At 43.3% G+C, this 17,329-nt stretch overlaps 1 protein-coding gene and 1 pseudogene across 2 annotated transcripts in view; both read right to left on the bottom strand.

Annotated features, from left to right (window-relative positions):
* Positions 1–17,329, bottom strand: part of Pcsk6 (proprotein convertase subtilisin/kexin type 6) — a 186,454-nt gene that overhangs the window by 54,650 nt on the left and 114,475 nt on the right. For both annotated transcript variants that reach the window (XM_076848857.2, XM_076848858.2), the window contains exons 12-13: positions 12,789–12,977; positions 8,358–8,494 (exon numbers count right to left, since the gene is read on the bottom strand). In XM_076848857.2, coding sequence (XP_076704972.2) covers positions 8,358–8,494; positions 12,789–12,977 — 326 coding nt within the window. The remainder of the gene's footprint in view (positions 1–8,357; positions 8,495–12,788; positions 12,978–17,329) is intronic.
* Positions 4,926–5,394, bottom strand: LOC143394268 (transcription factor BTF3-like; annotated as a pseudogene).

Genomic DNA, 17,329 nt, shown 5'->3' on the forward strand with positions numbered 1-17,329 from the left:
ATGCCGCTTAGGACACACAGAGCCTCCCGTTTGACACTGCAGAGACAACAGGGAGAGGGTTTATTACAGGTTGACCTCAAAATTGTTGGGCTGCCTATCGCTTTCATCATGCACAAAACTCAACTCAACGTGGATCAACGACCTAGGAATTAAACCAGAGACCCTGCACCTAATAGAAGAAAAAGTAGGCCCAATCTTCATCATGTCAGATTAGGCTCTGACTTCCTTAACAAGACTCCTAGAGTGCAAGAAATAAAATCAAGAATCAATAAATGGAATGGATTCCAACTAAAAAAGCTTCTTCTTAGCAAAAGAAACAATCAGTGAGGTGAACAGAGAGCCTACAGAATGGGAGCAAATTTTTACCACATGCACATCAGATAGAGCACTAATCTCTAAGATATATAAAGAACTCAAAAATCTTAACACCAAAAAACCCCAAATAACCCAATCTATAAATGGGCCAAGGAACTGAACAGACACTTTTCAGAAGACAATATATAATCAATCAACCAAATATACAAAAAATGTTCAACATCTCTCGCAATTAGAGAAATGCAAATCAAAACTACTCTAAGATTTCATCTCACTCCAGTCAGAATGGCAGCTATTATGAAGACAAACAACAATAAATGTTGGTGAGGATGTGGGGAAAAAGGCACACTCATACATTGCTGGTAGGACTGCAAATTGGTGCAGCCGATATAGAAGGCAAGATAGAGATTCCTTGGAAAACTTGGAATGGAACCTCCATTTGACCCAGCTATCCCTCTCCTCAGTTTATACCCAAAGGACTTAAAAACAGCATACTATAGGGACACGGCCACATCAATGTTTATAGCAGCACAATTCACAATTGCTAAACTGTGGAACCAACCTAAATACTCTTCAGTAGATGAATGGATAAAGAAAATGTGGTATATATACACAATGGAATATTACTTAGCATTAAGAGAATAAAATCATGGTATTTGCAGGTAAATGGATGGAGTTGGAGAAGATAATGCTAAGTGAAGTAAGCCTATCCCCCAAAAACAAATGCCAAATGTTTTCTCTGATATGAGGATGCTGATCCATAATGGGATCTGGGGAGGAGCATGGGAGGAATGGAGGAACTTCAGATAGGGCAAAGGGGAGGGAGGGGAAGGGAGGGGGTAAGGGGGTAGGAAAGATGGTGGAATGAGATGGACATCATTACCCTAAGTACATGTATGAAGACACAAATGGTGTGACTCTACTTTGTTTACAACCAGAGACATGAAAAATTGTGCTCTATATGTGTACTATGGATTAAAATGCATTCTGCTATCCTGTATAACAAATTAGAATAAATAAATAAATTTTAAAAAGTAAACTTTTCAAAACTTTAAAAGAAAAAAAGTGCTGGGCTTGCCAGTATGGTGGTACATGCCTGTAATCCCAGTGGCTCAAGAAGCTGGGACAGGGGGTTTGCAGGTTCAAAGCCAGCCTCAGCAACAGTGAGGTGCTAAGCAATTCAGTGAGACCCTGTCCCTAAATAAAATACAAAACAGGGCTGGGGATGTGTCTCAGTGGCCAAGTACCCCTGAGTTCAATCCCGGTACTTAAAAAAAAAAAAAAAAAAAAAAAGTGCTGGTCTCACACAATAGTCTAGGAAAAGGCTACTTCATTTTTATCTGAGCCCCCTGGCTTCATGTTTTGCTCTTCATCCCATCATCTTTATCCTAGGAGGCTGAAGCTGCCACCTAAGCTCCTAATTCTGAGGTTGATGCTCAAATAAGGTAAGAAGTACAAGTGGAGCATGTTGGAGAGGCTTGACCGCAGCCGCAGGGTGTGATTCCCAAGGTGGAAAGGTGCTGACGGAACGAAGGTGGAACTTCAGCTGTGCAAGAGGCGGGCAGCTGGATGCCTGGATGTGCTGAGCATGAGGCCCAGAGAAAGAAATCCCTCCCACAGGCACAGAAGGAAGGGCTTGCTGTGCCTCAACTATGGCAGCCACCTGCTGACACTTGCCCTTTCTGGCAAAGACCTCGTTCAGGGGGTCTCTGTACAGGGTAAAACTCACGCAGAACAAGCCCTTCCCAGAAGCCACTTTGGGAATGTGCATTGGTCTCTGTGACATGATTGGAGAATGTGTCCCCACCTTTGAATTCTAAAAAGTCACCAAAGGTCAGAGCTGCTAACACCCACAAGATGTTTGTTTGGCTCTCATCTCAACCTAACAACAAAGACCCAGATTCTAGTCGTGCATAAGTAAGGAGATCAGTCTATGTCAGGACTTAATTTGGAGCCAGATTTGGAAAGTGTCCCTGAATCTTCTGATCCTATGTCCTCTGTAGCATGAACAGCATCTGGTTATGTGTTGATTACAGACAATTTCAATGGCACTAATCAATTTTGTCAACATCTATGGTGTAGCTATCACAGACCATGCAACAAGGCTCCAGAGAGCATTAAAGAAAAGGTGGTGCTGGCGAGTGCTGTGGGGGCAGGAAGCAGGGAGCTGCTGTGGCAGCACCGGGCTGAGCAGGAAAGGGCTTTAGTGCCTTGCTTTTTGCTGAGGCTAAGCCTCCATTCTTGAAGAGAATGTATCATTCTTGAAGAGGAGTATCATTCTTTGAATAGTCCAATGAATTCCACCTCCTAATGTTTTATTTAGGATTTTTTTGTGGACCTATTCAAAATTGCCTTTCTTTCTTTCATTTCTTTTCTTTTGGTATGTTGATCAATTTTTCTTCATCCTTATTTTCCTCTAGTGATGTGGAAGGTCAGCATCTTGTTTTGAATTCTGGTTATCACTAGATTATACATAGACATTTGATTTGGTATGTTTGTAGCAGGGTTAAGAATCAAACATGATCTTTTACCTTGCTCTGGCAAGGTAAAAATAAGAATCTTAGCAAATTTTGATTTCTTTTCATTCTCATCTCAAACCTCTAATGTTTTCATAGAAGCAACATGGAGTGGGAGCATTAGTGGGGCAAGGAGGATCTCCACCACAGATGTTCAGATGAGACCTCTCCAGGAGATCATGTCTGAGCTTCAGTCATGGGAATCATTGGGGAGAGTAAGCATTTCCAGAGGAGAGAGCAGCAGATACAAAAGCCCTGGGGTAGGTAAAATTTAACATATTTAGGGAGCTGAAAGGAGGTCACTATGATAGGACAGGGGAAATGGAACATGGTGGAGGGGTATTGGAAGCTTTGCAGGTTAGGCTAAGAGATTAGGGTTTTGCTTTAAGTCGTGAAGGTCAAGGAGTAGTTATCAGGGGTTCATGGTCATATGAATTGTATTTTAAAATATTATCAGCTACTGTGTGGAGAGTGACTAGCTGCTAGAGGTGGAGGTAGGGAGGCCAGGGCAAGCAGGAAGCAATGGTCAGCAGGGGACTGAATGGAGGAAGTGGGCAGATGAAGATGTATTCTAGGAGTAGCTGATAGAGAAAGAGAAGAACTGGAGGTTGACCCTTGATGAGCAAGTAATCGACAAGGAGGCTATTTACGTTAATGAGAACACTGGAGAAGCAGTTGGGAAATTCTGCCGGAGATGCACAGGGAAATGGAACATGGTGGAGGAGTACTGGCAGCTTTGCAGGTGAAACTAGAAGATTATCTGGTTAGACCCCATGTGCAGAAGCCTTGGAGGCTGTTGCAGAGCAGGTCTGGAATGCATGGGGGGCAGATAATGGGCACTGTCATCAGAGTGCTGAGTGTGGCTGCTTGAGACCCCAAAGACAAAGCTGGAGACCCAGGAGCATGCCCAGGACTGTGTGGGGGAAGGATCCATAGGGGAGACAGGTGAGGCGGGGAGAGCCCAAGTGACATGGCATCCTGCAGCTGCATGAGGAAGGTACTTCTAGAAGGGGTGAGCTGCTGAGTGCTGTTGTGTGTTGGGCTCTGTGCTTGGCACCCTGCCTTCATTGACTGATTTGATCCTATAACAACTGAATGGTGTGGACATCAGCAGCCCATTTTCTAAATGAGGAGACAGAGGCCCAGAGAGGCTAACTGATTTGTCCATGGTCGCAGTATTAATAAGAGTTTCGCTTCAAAGCCCATAGTACCATGTGGTCTCCAGAGAGAGTATGGAGCCTGTTAGAGACACAGGCTCTGGCTTTAACAGCCTGCTGAAGATAGAGATAAGGACATTGGCTTGGACACATGGAGAGCCTGTGGGACCCTAAGAAGCCCCAGTTTTTTGTTGATGTGGTCAGAAGTGGGCTGGGAGTGAGCAGTGGACAGCCATAGCAGGCCACTTCACTGCAGAGAAGTAGGCAGTGGCTATAGGGGATTCAGAGCCAAAGAAGGCTACACAGCATGGGTGTGAGCCTAACAGGCTGGAGAAGGAAGGATGATGCCTTAGGACACAGGTAGGGCTTGTTGCATTCTGCTCATGGTACAAGTGGACATCACAGGTCCATAGTAGTGAAGAGAAGAGCTACCAGGCTCCCAGGCAAGCAGGCAGGTTGGGCTAGTACAGGATTGCTCATAGTGCCCAGAGCAATGAGGAGGGCGCAGCTGGCGTGGGAAGTTGACCCTTGATTGTTCATACTAGGCCGATATACTTTGGGACTTTAAAAAGAAAGAATTTAGGAGCTTACATTTTTGACATGTAAACTTCAGGTCACTTAAAGTTTTAGGTTTTTATATTTTTAGAGTTTGTTAGAGTACTATTTATTTACTTATTTTTTACTAGGCAAAGAACTTTATTCAACTTTGCTTCAAACTTTATTCCCAGGCTTCTTCAGCTTAATTAGCTGAAAGAATAAATTGTGTATAAGCAAGAACCAAAAAGAGCTGCCGTGTCCAAGAGGCTTGGGCTTAAAAATATTAGAGATCTAGATTTTATCAGATCCATAAACAAAACAATTTAAAAAAGCAGTCATAATATAAAATAGCAGCTCCCAGTAAGTTATTCAAGTTTATCTTCTTCAGAAGTTGATCAGTTTAGTTTGTCTCATTCTTAGAAGCCTCAACAAAATTTTCCACAAGATCTGGAACTTCATCATCATCATCCTCTTCAGCAGTAAGTGGTGCTTCTCCATCCACAGATTGTTTGAGCAGAGCTCAGCCAGTCTCCTTCAACTAGTCAGATGGTCTGCACCAAGTTGGTTTAAGATGCTGGGTAGCATTTCTGTAGTTGCTTTGCCTCATCATGGCCTGTAATGGTGAAAGTGTTTGCGGCCAGAGACGCCTGAAAGTCAGGGTTGTTAAAGTGGATCACTGTTCCTTGGTTTGTAAACATATTCACCTCCTCAGTACCAGAGACATTGTTTACCCCTGACTTCTTTAAGGAGAATTGAAATCTTTTATCATCTGCTGTAGCGGTTCTACGAACCACCTTCTTTCTGCAAGCAGTTCCTTTCCCACCAATGCGCACTTGTGCCCGCAGTTTGGCGAGTTTTTCCTGGTTCATGATAGTTTCTTTCATCTTGTTGGAGCAGAAATGGGACTGCATGGGGGGACTAGGGTTGGTGCTCAGGGGATCTCTGGTAGACCAGCTGAGATTAGGCACATGCGTAGGATGGCAGTTAGAGGGAGGCCAGAAGTAATATTTTCTTAAAATAGTTTTTTTTTTTTTTAAACCAGAAAGTAAGTGATTTGGGGAGAGAGGAAAACCTACAGATAACTTGATCATTTAAAGTCAATTTTTCTGCCAAAAACAAGACATTGTTCTTTTTTTTTTCCCCTCCCTAGTTAAAAAAGCAAAAATAAAAACAAAAACACACCCTTGAACCTATGTGCTACAGAGAACTGGAAAAGAACCAAGGTAGGAGAAGGCTCTTAAATACCCACAGAGTGATCAAGAAATGGGATGTGTCCTCATAGTAGGGCACAAAGAAGGAGAGAACAGTAAGTCTTGGAAAAGTCCTCCACAGGAAAGCAAGACTCCAGCACAGTCCACTAAAACCTACCAAAAAATAATCCACAAGAGCTGCAGGAGGAGCTTACTTACTGCCCTTTGTAAATGACTCTAGAGTAAGATGTGATGATTATTCTGGTTTTCTTTCCTGACTATTCCCCCATCACCGAGATCAGTGTTTGGGTCTTCATAGGCATTCAATAAAGATTGGTTAAGTAATAATTATTTATTAACTAAAAGGATTTATAAAAGGGTACCAATCAAAATTAAGAAAACTATTCCATTTACAATAGCACCAAATAAATTAAATAAAATACTTAGGAATAAGTTTAACAAAGGCATTAAAAAAGCTTGTATACTAAAACCTACCAAAAATAATAATGAGCTGTAGATATAGCTCATTGGTAGAGTACTTGCCTCATGTGAGGCCCTGCATTAAATCCCCGGTACCTCTCAACATATGTATGTATAGCTGAACAAAGTTATAAAAGACTCACATTTGGTATGCATAAAGACAGATACATAGGTCAACGGAACAGAAAGTCCAGAATGAAATCCCTTATACCTATGGTCAACTGACTTTGACAAGAGTGCCAAGTTCAAACAATGGGGAAAGAAGAGTTCTTTCAACAAATAATGCTTGGATGACCAGACAACCCTGTGCAAAAGAATGGATTTGGACCCTTACCTCATATCATATACAATAATTAACTCAAAATGAATCAAAGACTTAAATATAAGAGCTAAAACCATTGAAAGGAAACATAGGAGAACCGCAAGGTGGTGCAAACCAGTAAGCCCAGTGACTTGGGAGGCTGAGGCAGGAGGATGGCAAATTCAATAAATTAGCTATATCCTATCTCAAAATAAAATTTAAAAAGGGTTCGGGAGGTAGTTCAGTGATACAGCACCTCTGAATTCAATCCTCAGTACTGGGAAGAAAAACAAAAGCATATAGAAGTAAATCTTTGTGACCTTGGGTTGGGCAATGATTTATTAAATATGACACCAAGAGTATAAATGACAACTATAAAAAACAAACTGGACTTCATCAGCATTAAAAAACTTTGTGCTACAAAGGTCTTTATCACCCAAGTGAAAAGACAACCTAAAAAGTGGGAAAAATGGGCTGGGCATGTGGCTCAAGCGTAACGCGCTCGTCTGGCATGCGCGGGGCGCTGGGTTTGATCCTCAGCACCACATAAAAATAAATAAAGGCGTTGTGTCCACCGAAAACTGAAAAATAAATATTAAAAAATTCTCTCTTTCTCTTCTCTCTCTCTCTCTCTCCTCTCCTCACCTCTCTCTCTATCTTTAAAAAAAATGGGAAAAATATTTGGAAATCATTTATCTGATAAAAACTCTTACAACTCAACAACAACAACAACAAAGCAATCCAATTTTAAAAAGGGTCAGAAGACTTGAATAAATCTCTCTCCAAAGAAGATACACAAATGAGCAACAAGAACATGAAAAGATGTTCAACAGCATTAGTCATCAGGGAAATGCAAATCAAAACCACAGATACCACTCCACACCCAGTAGAATGGCTATAAAAAAAGGTAAATAACAAGTGTTAGGGAGGATGTGGAGAAACCAGACCTCTCACACATCACTGGTGGAATGTAAATTGGCATAGCCACTGTGGCAAATAGTTTGGCTGCTCCTGAAAAAGTTAAACATAGGGCTGGAGAGGTACTTAAGCGTTAGAATGCCTGCCTAGCACTGGTGTGGTCCTGGGTTTGATTCCCAGCAACACACAAAATACATAAGTTAAACTTAGAGTTACCATATAACCTACCGATTCTATTCCAAGTTATATAACTATGAGAAACAAAAACATGTCCACCCAAAAATTTGCACATGAATGTTCAAACGAGCACTATTTCCAATAACTAAAAGGTAGAAATGACCCAAACATCAATGGGTGAATGGTAAATAATGAATGGAATATTCATACAGTCAAATATTGTTTGGCCATAAATAATGAAGTTCCAATGCATACTACACCAAGGACAAACCTTGAAAATACGTTAAGAAGCCAGATGCAAAGACCATGTATTATGTTATTCCATTTATATAAAATGTTCAGAATAGACAAATTCACAGAGACAGAAAGTGCATTAGAAACTTTCAGGGGCTGGGAGGGGAGGAGGGACTAGAGACTGATTGATTCCCTAATGGGTATGGGGTTTTGCTTTGGGGGGATGAAAATATTCTGGAATTAGATAGGGTGATGGTTATACAACATTGTGAATATACCAAAAGCCACTGAACCATATACTTTGAAATGATCAAGATGATGACCCAGTGATTTAAATGTAGGAACTGCCAAGATCATTGTAATGTCATGTGTAGCTAATAAAAAAATTTAAAAAATGATGGCGAATTTTATGTTCCATGAATTTTGCCTCCTCAAAACAAAAAGTTAGCAGAGACACTATAGTTAAATAAAGGCCTAGAGTTAAAAAGGTCAAAATATAAAAGTTAAAATGAAATGCCCCAGAGTCACTGACCTTGTTTCTCTGTGTTGCGGATCTGGGATGGCATGTCTTGAATTTCCAAGGTCCATTCCCCTTCTGCCTTTTCTCCCCAACAGTGGACAGTCATGAATTCCCAGTTTGTGAAGCCTTCATTGGAAAAATCCAGCAATCTGCAGTTGGAAATGCAGTGTTAGAAAACAAGAAGGCCCTCATCTGGGGTGGCTGGGCAAAGGGACCAGCTCAAGGAGGGTTCTGTGCACCTGAGGAATTATTCCTTGGGATCCCTTATAGACCTGCTGAAGCACACCCCTAGGCCAGGGAGGTGAGAAGAGGGGAAAGGAAAGCATGCAGTTTTCAAATGTTGATTATTCTCAAAATCTCATAGCTGAGTCTCACCTCCACTATCTCCCCAAACTGTTTTAACATTCAGAGTGGCAGGTTGGCCTCACATGCCCAATAAAAGAAGGGGAATCACTCTGTGTGGTCTCTTCCCACTCATCCTATTTTTTTTGGGGGGGGGAGGTTACTAGAGACTGAACTCAGGGGTAATCTACCATCTACAGCCAGATCTATTAGCTAGATTTTTTATTTTGAGATAGGTCTTGCTAAATTGCTGAAGTTGGCCTCAAACTTATAATACTCCTGTCTCAGCCTCCTAAGTTGCTAGGATTATAGGTGTGTGTGCCACCATGCCCAGCTCCTCCCATCCTAATTTATGGAGGAGAGATCCCAGGCTACTAGTTTGTTGCAGCCCAACCACCAGTAACTAGCTGAGCTGGGACTCCATGTGGGAAAAGGGCATCATGACTCCTCCATGTTCTTTCTACCACCAACAGGTCACTGACCAACGTCCCCAATGCCACTTTCCTGAATAAGTTATTTGTTCTCTTCCCGCCCCAGGACTGATCTCACAGAACCCATGACCCCGGAGCTTGGATGCACAAAAGTAGACAGAGGCTGGGCCACAGGACCCATGTAAGCCCCCAAAGGGTATTCACAGAGGAAGGCTTTCGAAAATGAGTATTTGTTGGATGAATGAAATGTCCATGTTTGTCTTAGAGATAGCTCTGTGCACTGTTCTTACAAATTAGAAAAAAATGAACAATTATTCAAACTTGTGGGAAAAGTGATGCCCCTGAACCTCCAGGGATGGACCAGTTTGAACAGCTGCATTTGAGGATGACAATGATGACAGACCTGGTTGTGTTCCAGGGCCAGTGGGAGGCACTCCTGGGCTGGAGGAGGAGGAGAAGGCTCCTCTGCACCTACCCCAGTGAAGCCCTCTTGGAGGTACTGATGAGCCTCTTTTTGTCTTCCAGACTGAAAGGTCTTCGACTGTTCTCACCAGCCTCTGGGCCTTCACCCCCCTCTCTCCCTCCCTCCCTCCCTCCCTCCCTTCCTTCCTTTCGAAATACTTTTGTTGTATTTATTTATTTATTTATTTATTTAATGCAGTACTGGGGATCAAACCCAAGGCCTCACTGGTGCAAATGCTTTACCACTGAGCTACAATCCTAGCTCCCTCTATCCATTTCTCATATTCTGTTCAAGTAGAAACAGGACACAATTAGTCAACACCCTCTCTCTACCAAGCTTGAGTGTCCTCCTCAGTCTTTTGTCTTCAAAGGAAAAATGCCGAAATCGTCTCTCTTCCTCTTCCTTCATAGTCTAATTTTCTATTTTTATTTTGGAATAAGAATTTTTTAACTCAGGGTTCTTTATTATTTATTAGAAATTTACATACGTATGTTCCATCTCCAATTTAAGGGCTCTCTGAACACTGGAGCACAAAGACGTTCATCAAGGCAACATTATTTGCAGGGAGAATAGTGCGGGGGTGGTGTGGGGATATTCTGTGCTTTCTGCAAAGAAACTGCCAAGGTCGAGGCTGATTTTCAAACACAAAGCCAAGTGGAACCCGACACACTGTGGCTGGAACAAGGACAAACTGTCTTTTAAGTGCTGAAGTCCTTACAAACATCAACCTATTCTTAGTGAAAAAATTTGGCAACCTGAAAAGGCTGCCAAATTAAGTAAGATGTGGAATAAAGTAGAAGGTAATAGATCCTAAAACCAGAATCTTGATATAACCACAAAATCTGTCTGTGGGGCGGGGGGACAAATTCTCAAGACTCAGGTGACTGCCAAGTGGCCTCAGGGCAGTTTTTAAAGTGCTCTGTGGCACGGGTACAAAAAAACAGTATCCAGCAATCAAGCAGATCCACATACACCAGCAGAATGTACTCTGTGCCATCCCAAGGGGCTCAACACTGGGCCAGAGATGCAGAAGGGAAGGAAAATAGAGCCCAAGTGGGGTGATGCTGGGGTGCTGGAAGGTTCTTGAGGGTCAGATGGCCAGATGGACTTCAGCAGGACATGAAGGGCAGCCAGGCACCTGTGCTGAACATTTTTATCTGTATTATCACATTTGATTCTTGTAATATTCTATTTTTTTCTTGTAATACTCTCAATATTTACAGGTAAGTGAAATGACACTTCCAGAGATAAGGAATAAAGATGGGTTAAATGACCAGCTCTCGGGAACCCAGTTGGAAAATGAAGGGACTGGAGCATAAGCTCAAGTCTCCAGATTCCAAAGCAATGTCCTCTGGCACTGCTGCCTTGTCTGCCTGCCATGTGCTGCCCTAACCTCTAAGCCTCACTGCGGGCTCTCTGGCCATGACCTGCACAGGAACTCAGCTGTGCTTTTGAATCAGGGATCACAAACTCGGATGCTTCCAAGTGTAAATGCACCTAAGAGTGAATGGAAGTAGGGCTCTACCAAGAAGCAGGAGCATGGGGTGCACAGAAGCAGACTTGCCTCTTTGCCCAATTCTAGGTCAGGATGCACAGGAGACATGGGCCTGGTTGGAGAACTTGCAACTTTTCAAGAAATTCTAGATATGTGGGTTCTAGATATAAATTCTAGATATTAAGATGAAATTTCTTAAAATTAGATAACAACAATGAATATTCTGGAAGCCAAGAAGCAGGAAGCTTCAGCTTGCTGGCTGGCACCCCCAAACTGCTCACACCCATGCTGGCCTCCCACAAGCAGAGGCAGAGATGGCCAGACCCACCTTTAGGAGCAGGAAACACTTCCATGCTCCTGCTCTATTAGGAAAGTGGGACCCGGTAGGGGCTGGGCATGGTGATTAAGCTCTTGGAACATATAAAGCCAGGGTCTGATCTCAGGGTTGATCCCAGTACATTCAGGACAAAGCTGGTATGTGGTCCACTGCCTGCTGTTTGTGCCCACTCTATGGGCTGCTGGACCTGGAAGCTGAGCAGAGGGTGTAGGGTGTAGTTTAGACCCCCTCTTCTTATGCAAGGGGCATGGGCAGAAGCAGATAAGAGAAAGGGTGACTTCTATCTGGCCTGGTCTGAGAACTTTCACTTAATACCCATGTTTCTGAATCTCCAAAGCCCAGAAAAGGGCTGCAGCCCCAGACAGGTAACCAAATGAGTCACATGGGTACTATGGATAGGGCAACCCTGGTGACAGGTGCTTCCTCCTGGGCTGGGAGGCACAGTTACCAGCTCTCATTTTTAATAGAACTTGGAAATGTTGATTTGTACATGAAGCCTGCTTTTCCCTCTGTCTGTCTCTTAACTAGAAAGAGACAAACAAGGTACCCCCATTCTCTCCCAGTCACCCCAACTTCTGGTAAATTCCTCCACTCTAATTACCTGCAAGTCATACAACTGCACTGAGCACTTGTCCTGATTTCTAAGTTTGTTGAAGAAATGACTCCAGGGGTTGGGGTTATGGCTCAGTGGTAGAGCACTTGCCTCGAATGTGTGAGGCACTGGTTTCGATCCTCAGCACCACGTAAAAATAAATAAATATAATAGAGGTATTGTGTTCATTTACAACCAAAAAAATATTTTAAAAAAAAGAAAGAAATGATTCCATACTCTTCCACAATAACACAAGAAACTTCAAGAATTTGGAGTCTGTGTTAAAGCACTGGCATTTAGGGGAGAAGGCTGTAGAGAGAGCCTGGAAGCAACTTTCCCATATCCCATGCAAGCCTGAGGGTCAGAGCACCTGCCAGGCAAGTTTAAGGAACAGCCTATCAAGGGGTAGGAATCACTCCAGGAAACCAATGATGCTGCTTGGGGTTATGCACTCTTGTTTCAAATGCCAGCTGAATAGGCTGCACTTGACCTTCAATGCTCTTCTAAGAGCAATGAAAGCACAGCTGGAACTCCATCAACCTCCCCCTATATAACAAAACAGCAACAATGCCTTTGTTAATTTTTCCCTCAAACAAAGTTTTCCAGGACTGTTTTAAAGGCAAGCTTTCAGAGAACTATTTTTCAGGTCTGTGGGGGTCTCCAATAGGAAGGAGGCTGCCAGCAGACCCAGTAAGATCCCCATGTGCAGGATCCCTAGGTACACTGTGGGCCTAAACTGGAGAGGCCTGCATATGGCACAAATCCCAGCAAGCCCAGCTTTACCTCTTTGCCAAAAGTTGAGACTTGGTTCCTGAGGGAGAAATCAGGTTGATCTGGAGGTCTCCGCGGCGGGGGTGTGAGATGGAGATGCGGACTACCACATGTTCTAGGTAGATCACTCGCTGGTCTGAATGGTCAGCGCAGGCATTGGTCAAGGCAGTGGTCCGTAGTACCTGCACCACAGGGATGCTCCTAGGGAGGAGAGAAAGGCTCAGAACCTGGTACCTGGGTCTTTAATGCCAGGTATATGGAGGGCCATGGACTCAAGTGGACAAGCTTGCTCCTGGTGAGGTCTCTGGTTCTGGGGCCCTGAAGGAGCAGCCAAGGTCTCCCTCTAGGATGTGTCACCCTGTGTTATATTACCTGCCCAGAAAGACTTCTTAGTTCTGGAAGTTGTTTATAGAGATTTAGAGAATGAGTTCCTGTGCCGATTTGAGCCAATGTATCTAGCGGGGGGCGGGGGGGGGGGGTGTCCCAGATTTAGTGCCCAGGAGGCAGCTTCTAAGTAGCATGTGGCCAACTTATTTTCTCAATGGCCTGAGGTCTTCAAGGCATTAATACCCCACTACTTTGTTTCATAAACTGTCTTGAAAATAGAAGTCACAATGCTGAATAACAACAGCAGCAGAGATTTCCTGAGTTAACCTGCTCCAGGCACCAGTATGAAAATTTACAGGATTAACCCATTTCACCCAGAGAGAAATTAAGGGCTGTAATGAAGATCACCTGGCTAATGAGAGGTAGGGCTGAGATCTGAGTCTCCAGTCCCCCATGTCACCTTACACAGATGCTCATGTAGACTCCCGCCCTCAAGAGACTGAAGTCTCTGGAGCTGGGCTGTTCCCAGATGTCCTACATAAAGACCGCAGGACATCTCCTCCTGTCCCTGAACCAGATGATGGTTTTCTTTACAAACTTGGGCAGCTTTGCCACATGGGACCAAATCTGAGGACAAGCACAAAGCACCCATCACTCAAGAGTCACCTTCAACTAGAATTATCTGACACACAAAGCAGACACAGAGTTTGGGTCCAAAGGCTGTTCCCGTATCAGACTGAGCCATCCCAACTATTCTGGGTCGCCACAGTTCACATCTCCACAAAGCCTGGCCCTCTCACCCCCCGTGATTTGCAAACTGAAGAAAGAACATTCTTCAGTAGAGACCCAACTGCCGTTCAGAAGCACACTGGTAATTCCCCACTATGCTGCCGGCGCTTGGTTTATTATGGGGAGCGCTTTTCCCATTATGCCCGTCTTTCCTCTGGGGAGGCTGGAAGCGTGTGCTTAGGGCCTCTCAGGAATTACATCGCTTCGCTCTACTAGGCCTGAGTCATAAAAAACAATCAAAACAGTTAGAAACAGTGATGTAATTCCCTCGGAGACTCTGTAAATATTTGAAAACATGCTTTGCGTGCACCATAAATTGATTTAGAGGTGCTGACTTCTTTCATTGCCTTCTCCACGTTTTACTGTCTGTGTTTATTGGTCAGAGGGCCCCTTTGCTATAGCAGATATAGAACACACTGGAAAGCTCTGAAGAGTTCCAGGGCCCACATTCACCTCCCGGCAAACTGCCCACCTGTCTTTATGTACTAAGAATGCAAGTTGGTTGTGTTGGGGGTAAGAGGCCCCTGGGTGTGAAGGCGGAGAAACAGATTCACTAATGTTCCCCTGCAGCTTTGAAATGTGGCTCCCAGTCAAGGCCCCGAGATCTACTTTCAAACTTCTAACACTTTTCCAGGGCTGAATAGCTAGAACAAAGTGAAAAACAAAAGCCACAGACAAGTTTAAAACACTGTCCCTGACCCTAGCTTTTGTCTAATTGGTAGGGGGAGGAACCACTGTACTCCAGAAATAGACCTAAAATCCCAGAGAGGAAACCTTAACCCTATAGATAAGACACAGGACTTAAGAGAGAACAAGAACGGTGTAAAATAAAAGAAGGTCAAATCCCACCCTTCATATGCACCACTGCCATGTTCCTGAATCCAAGTTCCAGGCTGCCATACTCCCATCGCAGAGCAAATAACACCCTTTTTTTAGGAAAAAAACAAAACAAAAACAAATTATCCTAATGAGAGGAGCAAGTCTCCTGCATCTGACTTAGCTAAGGACTCCAGCTGCTGGATGAGAAAGGCGGGCCGGGTCTAATCCACAGGGAGCCCCTTTGCTGCTGTCCCAGAGTGGCTGGCTGGGGGTAGGCAGCCTCAGTTCCTTTAGAAGTTAAAGGGCTCCCTTGGTTTGGTTTTCAAAGTCAAGGCATTATCCTCCCCTGGGGGCTAGCCTGCCCACTAGGGGAACAAGGCTAACTGTAACAATTAGTTTTTATGTGAAATCTCTTAACTATGAAATCACTCAGTTATAGGCCACCAGGACTCCTCATTTCTGCGAGAGCTGGGAGCTAGGAGTCACTAACTGCAAAGACAGCAAGTTGTTACCCGCCTATGTACTTTATTTCTGCAGTTGCTATGGAAAAAAACCAGTCTCACATCCCAAGTCAGGGGGCTTTTTAATTTTCTTAAAAGAAAACTTTGAAATGTTTCATGATAATCTACATTGAAATTACTATGTATGTCAGACAGAAACTCCAAGGAGAAGTACTGAAACCAAACACAAAACTCCATCTCTTAACTCCAAAACAGAAAGCAAAACACTTTTTTTCCAATGAAAAAAACAGGGGGGAAAAGTGATGCATGCCTATAATCCTAGTTACTCAGAAGGCTGAGACAGGAGGATCACAAGTTTGAGGCCAGCCCCCACAACTTAGCAAGACTGTCTATAAAACAAACAGACAAACAAATAAATGGGCAGAGGATGCAGCCCTGTGGTAGAGCACTAGCCTAGTATGTATAAGGTCCTGGGTTCAATCCCTAGTATTGGAGATTGGGGGGGGGGGGAGAAAAAGAAATCACTCTCTATCTGTAACTATTTCGGAAGATAATACATAAAAATGCAAGTCAACTGTGAAGAAATTTATTTTTTAGGTTAAACAATTGCAGGGATTACCTTTGTCATACAAATACAATTAAATTGTAGTTTAAAGATGAAAATTGATTTAGAAAGATCTTAAAGGTCCCTGGATAACTGAAAATGTTCTTCTGCTATTAAATTCTGAAATTGCTATCTGTACATAAAGCCAACTTCCTAGGACCCTAGAGAAACTCAAGGAGTTAAAGGATCTCATGGAACCGGTCTGCAGACTGAGCAATGTTTAAGCCAGGGAAACTGAAAACTTGGAAATTATATCTAATGACAGAGAAATGCCACTTCCTGTTGAGCTGCACTTCAGAATCAATTATGCTCATATTCCAGATGTTCTCCATTCACCCTAAGCTCTCTGGAATGGCTCGCTTCTCCTGAGGAGGTAGAAGGCTACCAACAGTAACCATCCTAACAACAGTTTAGTATCTCCATCCAGGCCACTAGCATGGTGGCTTCCTTATAGTTTTCTCCAGTGCGTAAAGTTGTAGAATAATTCCTGATTCACTGACATCAAATTCTGAAAAGCTTATGGCATCAGAGTAACCTTCAAAGTGAAAGATAAATATTTTTAAGTAGTAGAAAAGAACAGAGGAAGGCGGGTCACGGGTAGAAACTTCCCATTTCTGGGAGCTTCCAACTCTCCACTGGGAGGAGTTGCTAGGAAGCCACTATGGTAAGTATTTCTCAGTCTCCCCTTGTAGACCTCACCTCAGCTCAGTTTCATGGGCAGATTAACATCCTTGCATTTCTGGGGCAATGCTGACCTTTCAACTTCAGGTCTGGAGGCAAGAGCTGAGCTGGGCCTAGTTCTTCATTAGACAACGCTGAGATCACGTGGGAAACCCAGAATCAGAAGGCAACTGCCCTCTGGTGTATTTGACATCTGTCTGGGGGAGAAAAGGTAGCTGAACAGCTCAGGCTCAAAGAGCAGAAGGTTAACCAGGAAAACCTTTCACAGACCTTCCAAGTGGGTGGAAAGGGGTTACTGGAGCAGATACATGAAATTAAACTATCAGAAAGTAATTTGGTCTGTTGGAGGGCAAAGAGTCATCTGCATGGGCATCACAAGAGGCTCTGAGTCACTTCCTGGATCTGTGTTCTAGGATGTTCTCCACAGGATGGTCTGAAGTAGGGACTCTTTTGTTTTTTGGTGGACTTTCTCAACTGTATTAGTTCACATTTAGAATTTCCTTTGATGAAATTACTTTTCTTTAAAAAATATTTTTTTAGTTGTTGATGTACCTTTATTTTATTTGTTTTTATGTGGTGCTGAGAATTGAACCAAGGGCCTCACACCTGCTAGGCAAGTGCTTTACCATTGAGCCATAACCCTAGCTCCTGATGAAATTACTTTTGATTATCAAACCATGGCACAGCATTTAGGCTGGAAATAAAATTTAACCACAAAAAAGAAGGTAATCTATTCCACTAATTGAGACAATGCTGTGCATGATTAATTGAACCATAAAGTGTTAATATACAATGTTGAAGTTTATAGCACCCATTTTTCTTCTGTGTGAGATAAAGGGGTTGATTAGCTGATTTTAAATATTCCTTCCAAT

Source organism: Callospermophilus lateralis, chromosome 3, assembly GCF_048772815.1.
Source record: "Callospermophilus lateralis isolate mCalLat2 chromosome 3, mCalLat2.hap1, whole genome shotgun sequence".
NCBI lineage: Eukaryota > Metazoa > Chordata > Mammalia > Rodentia > Sciuridae > Callospermophilus > Callospermophilus lateralis.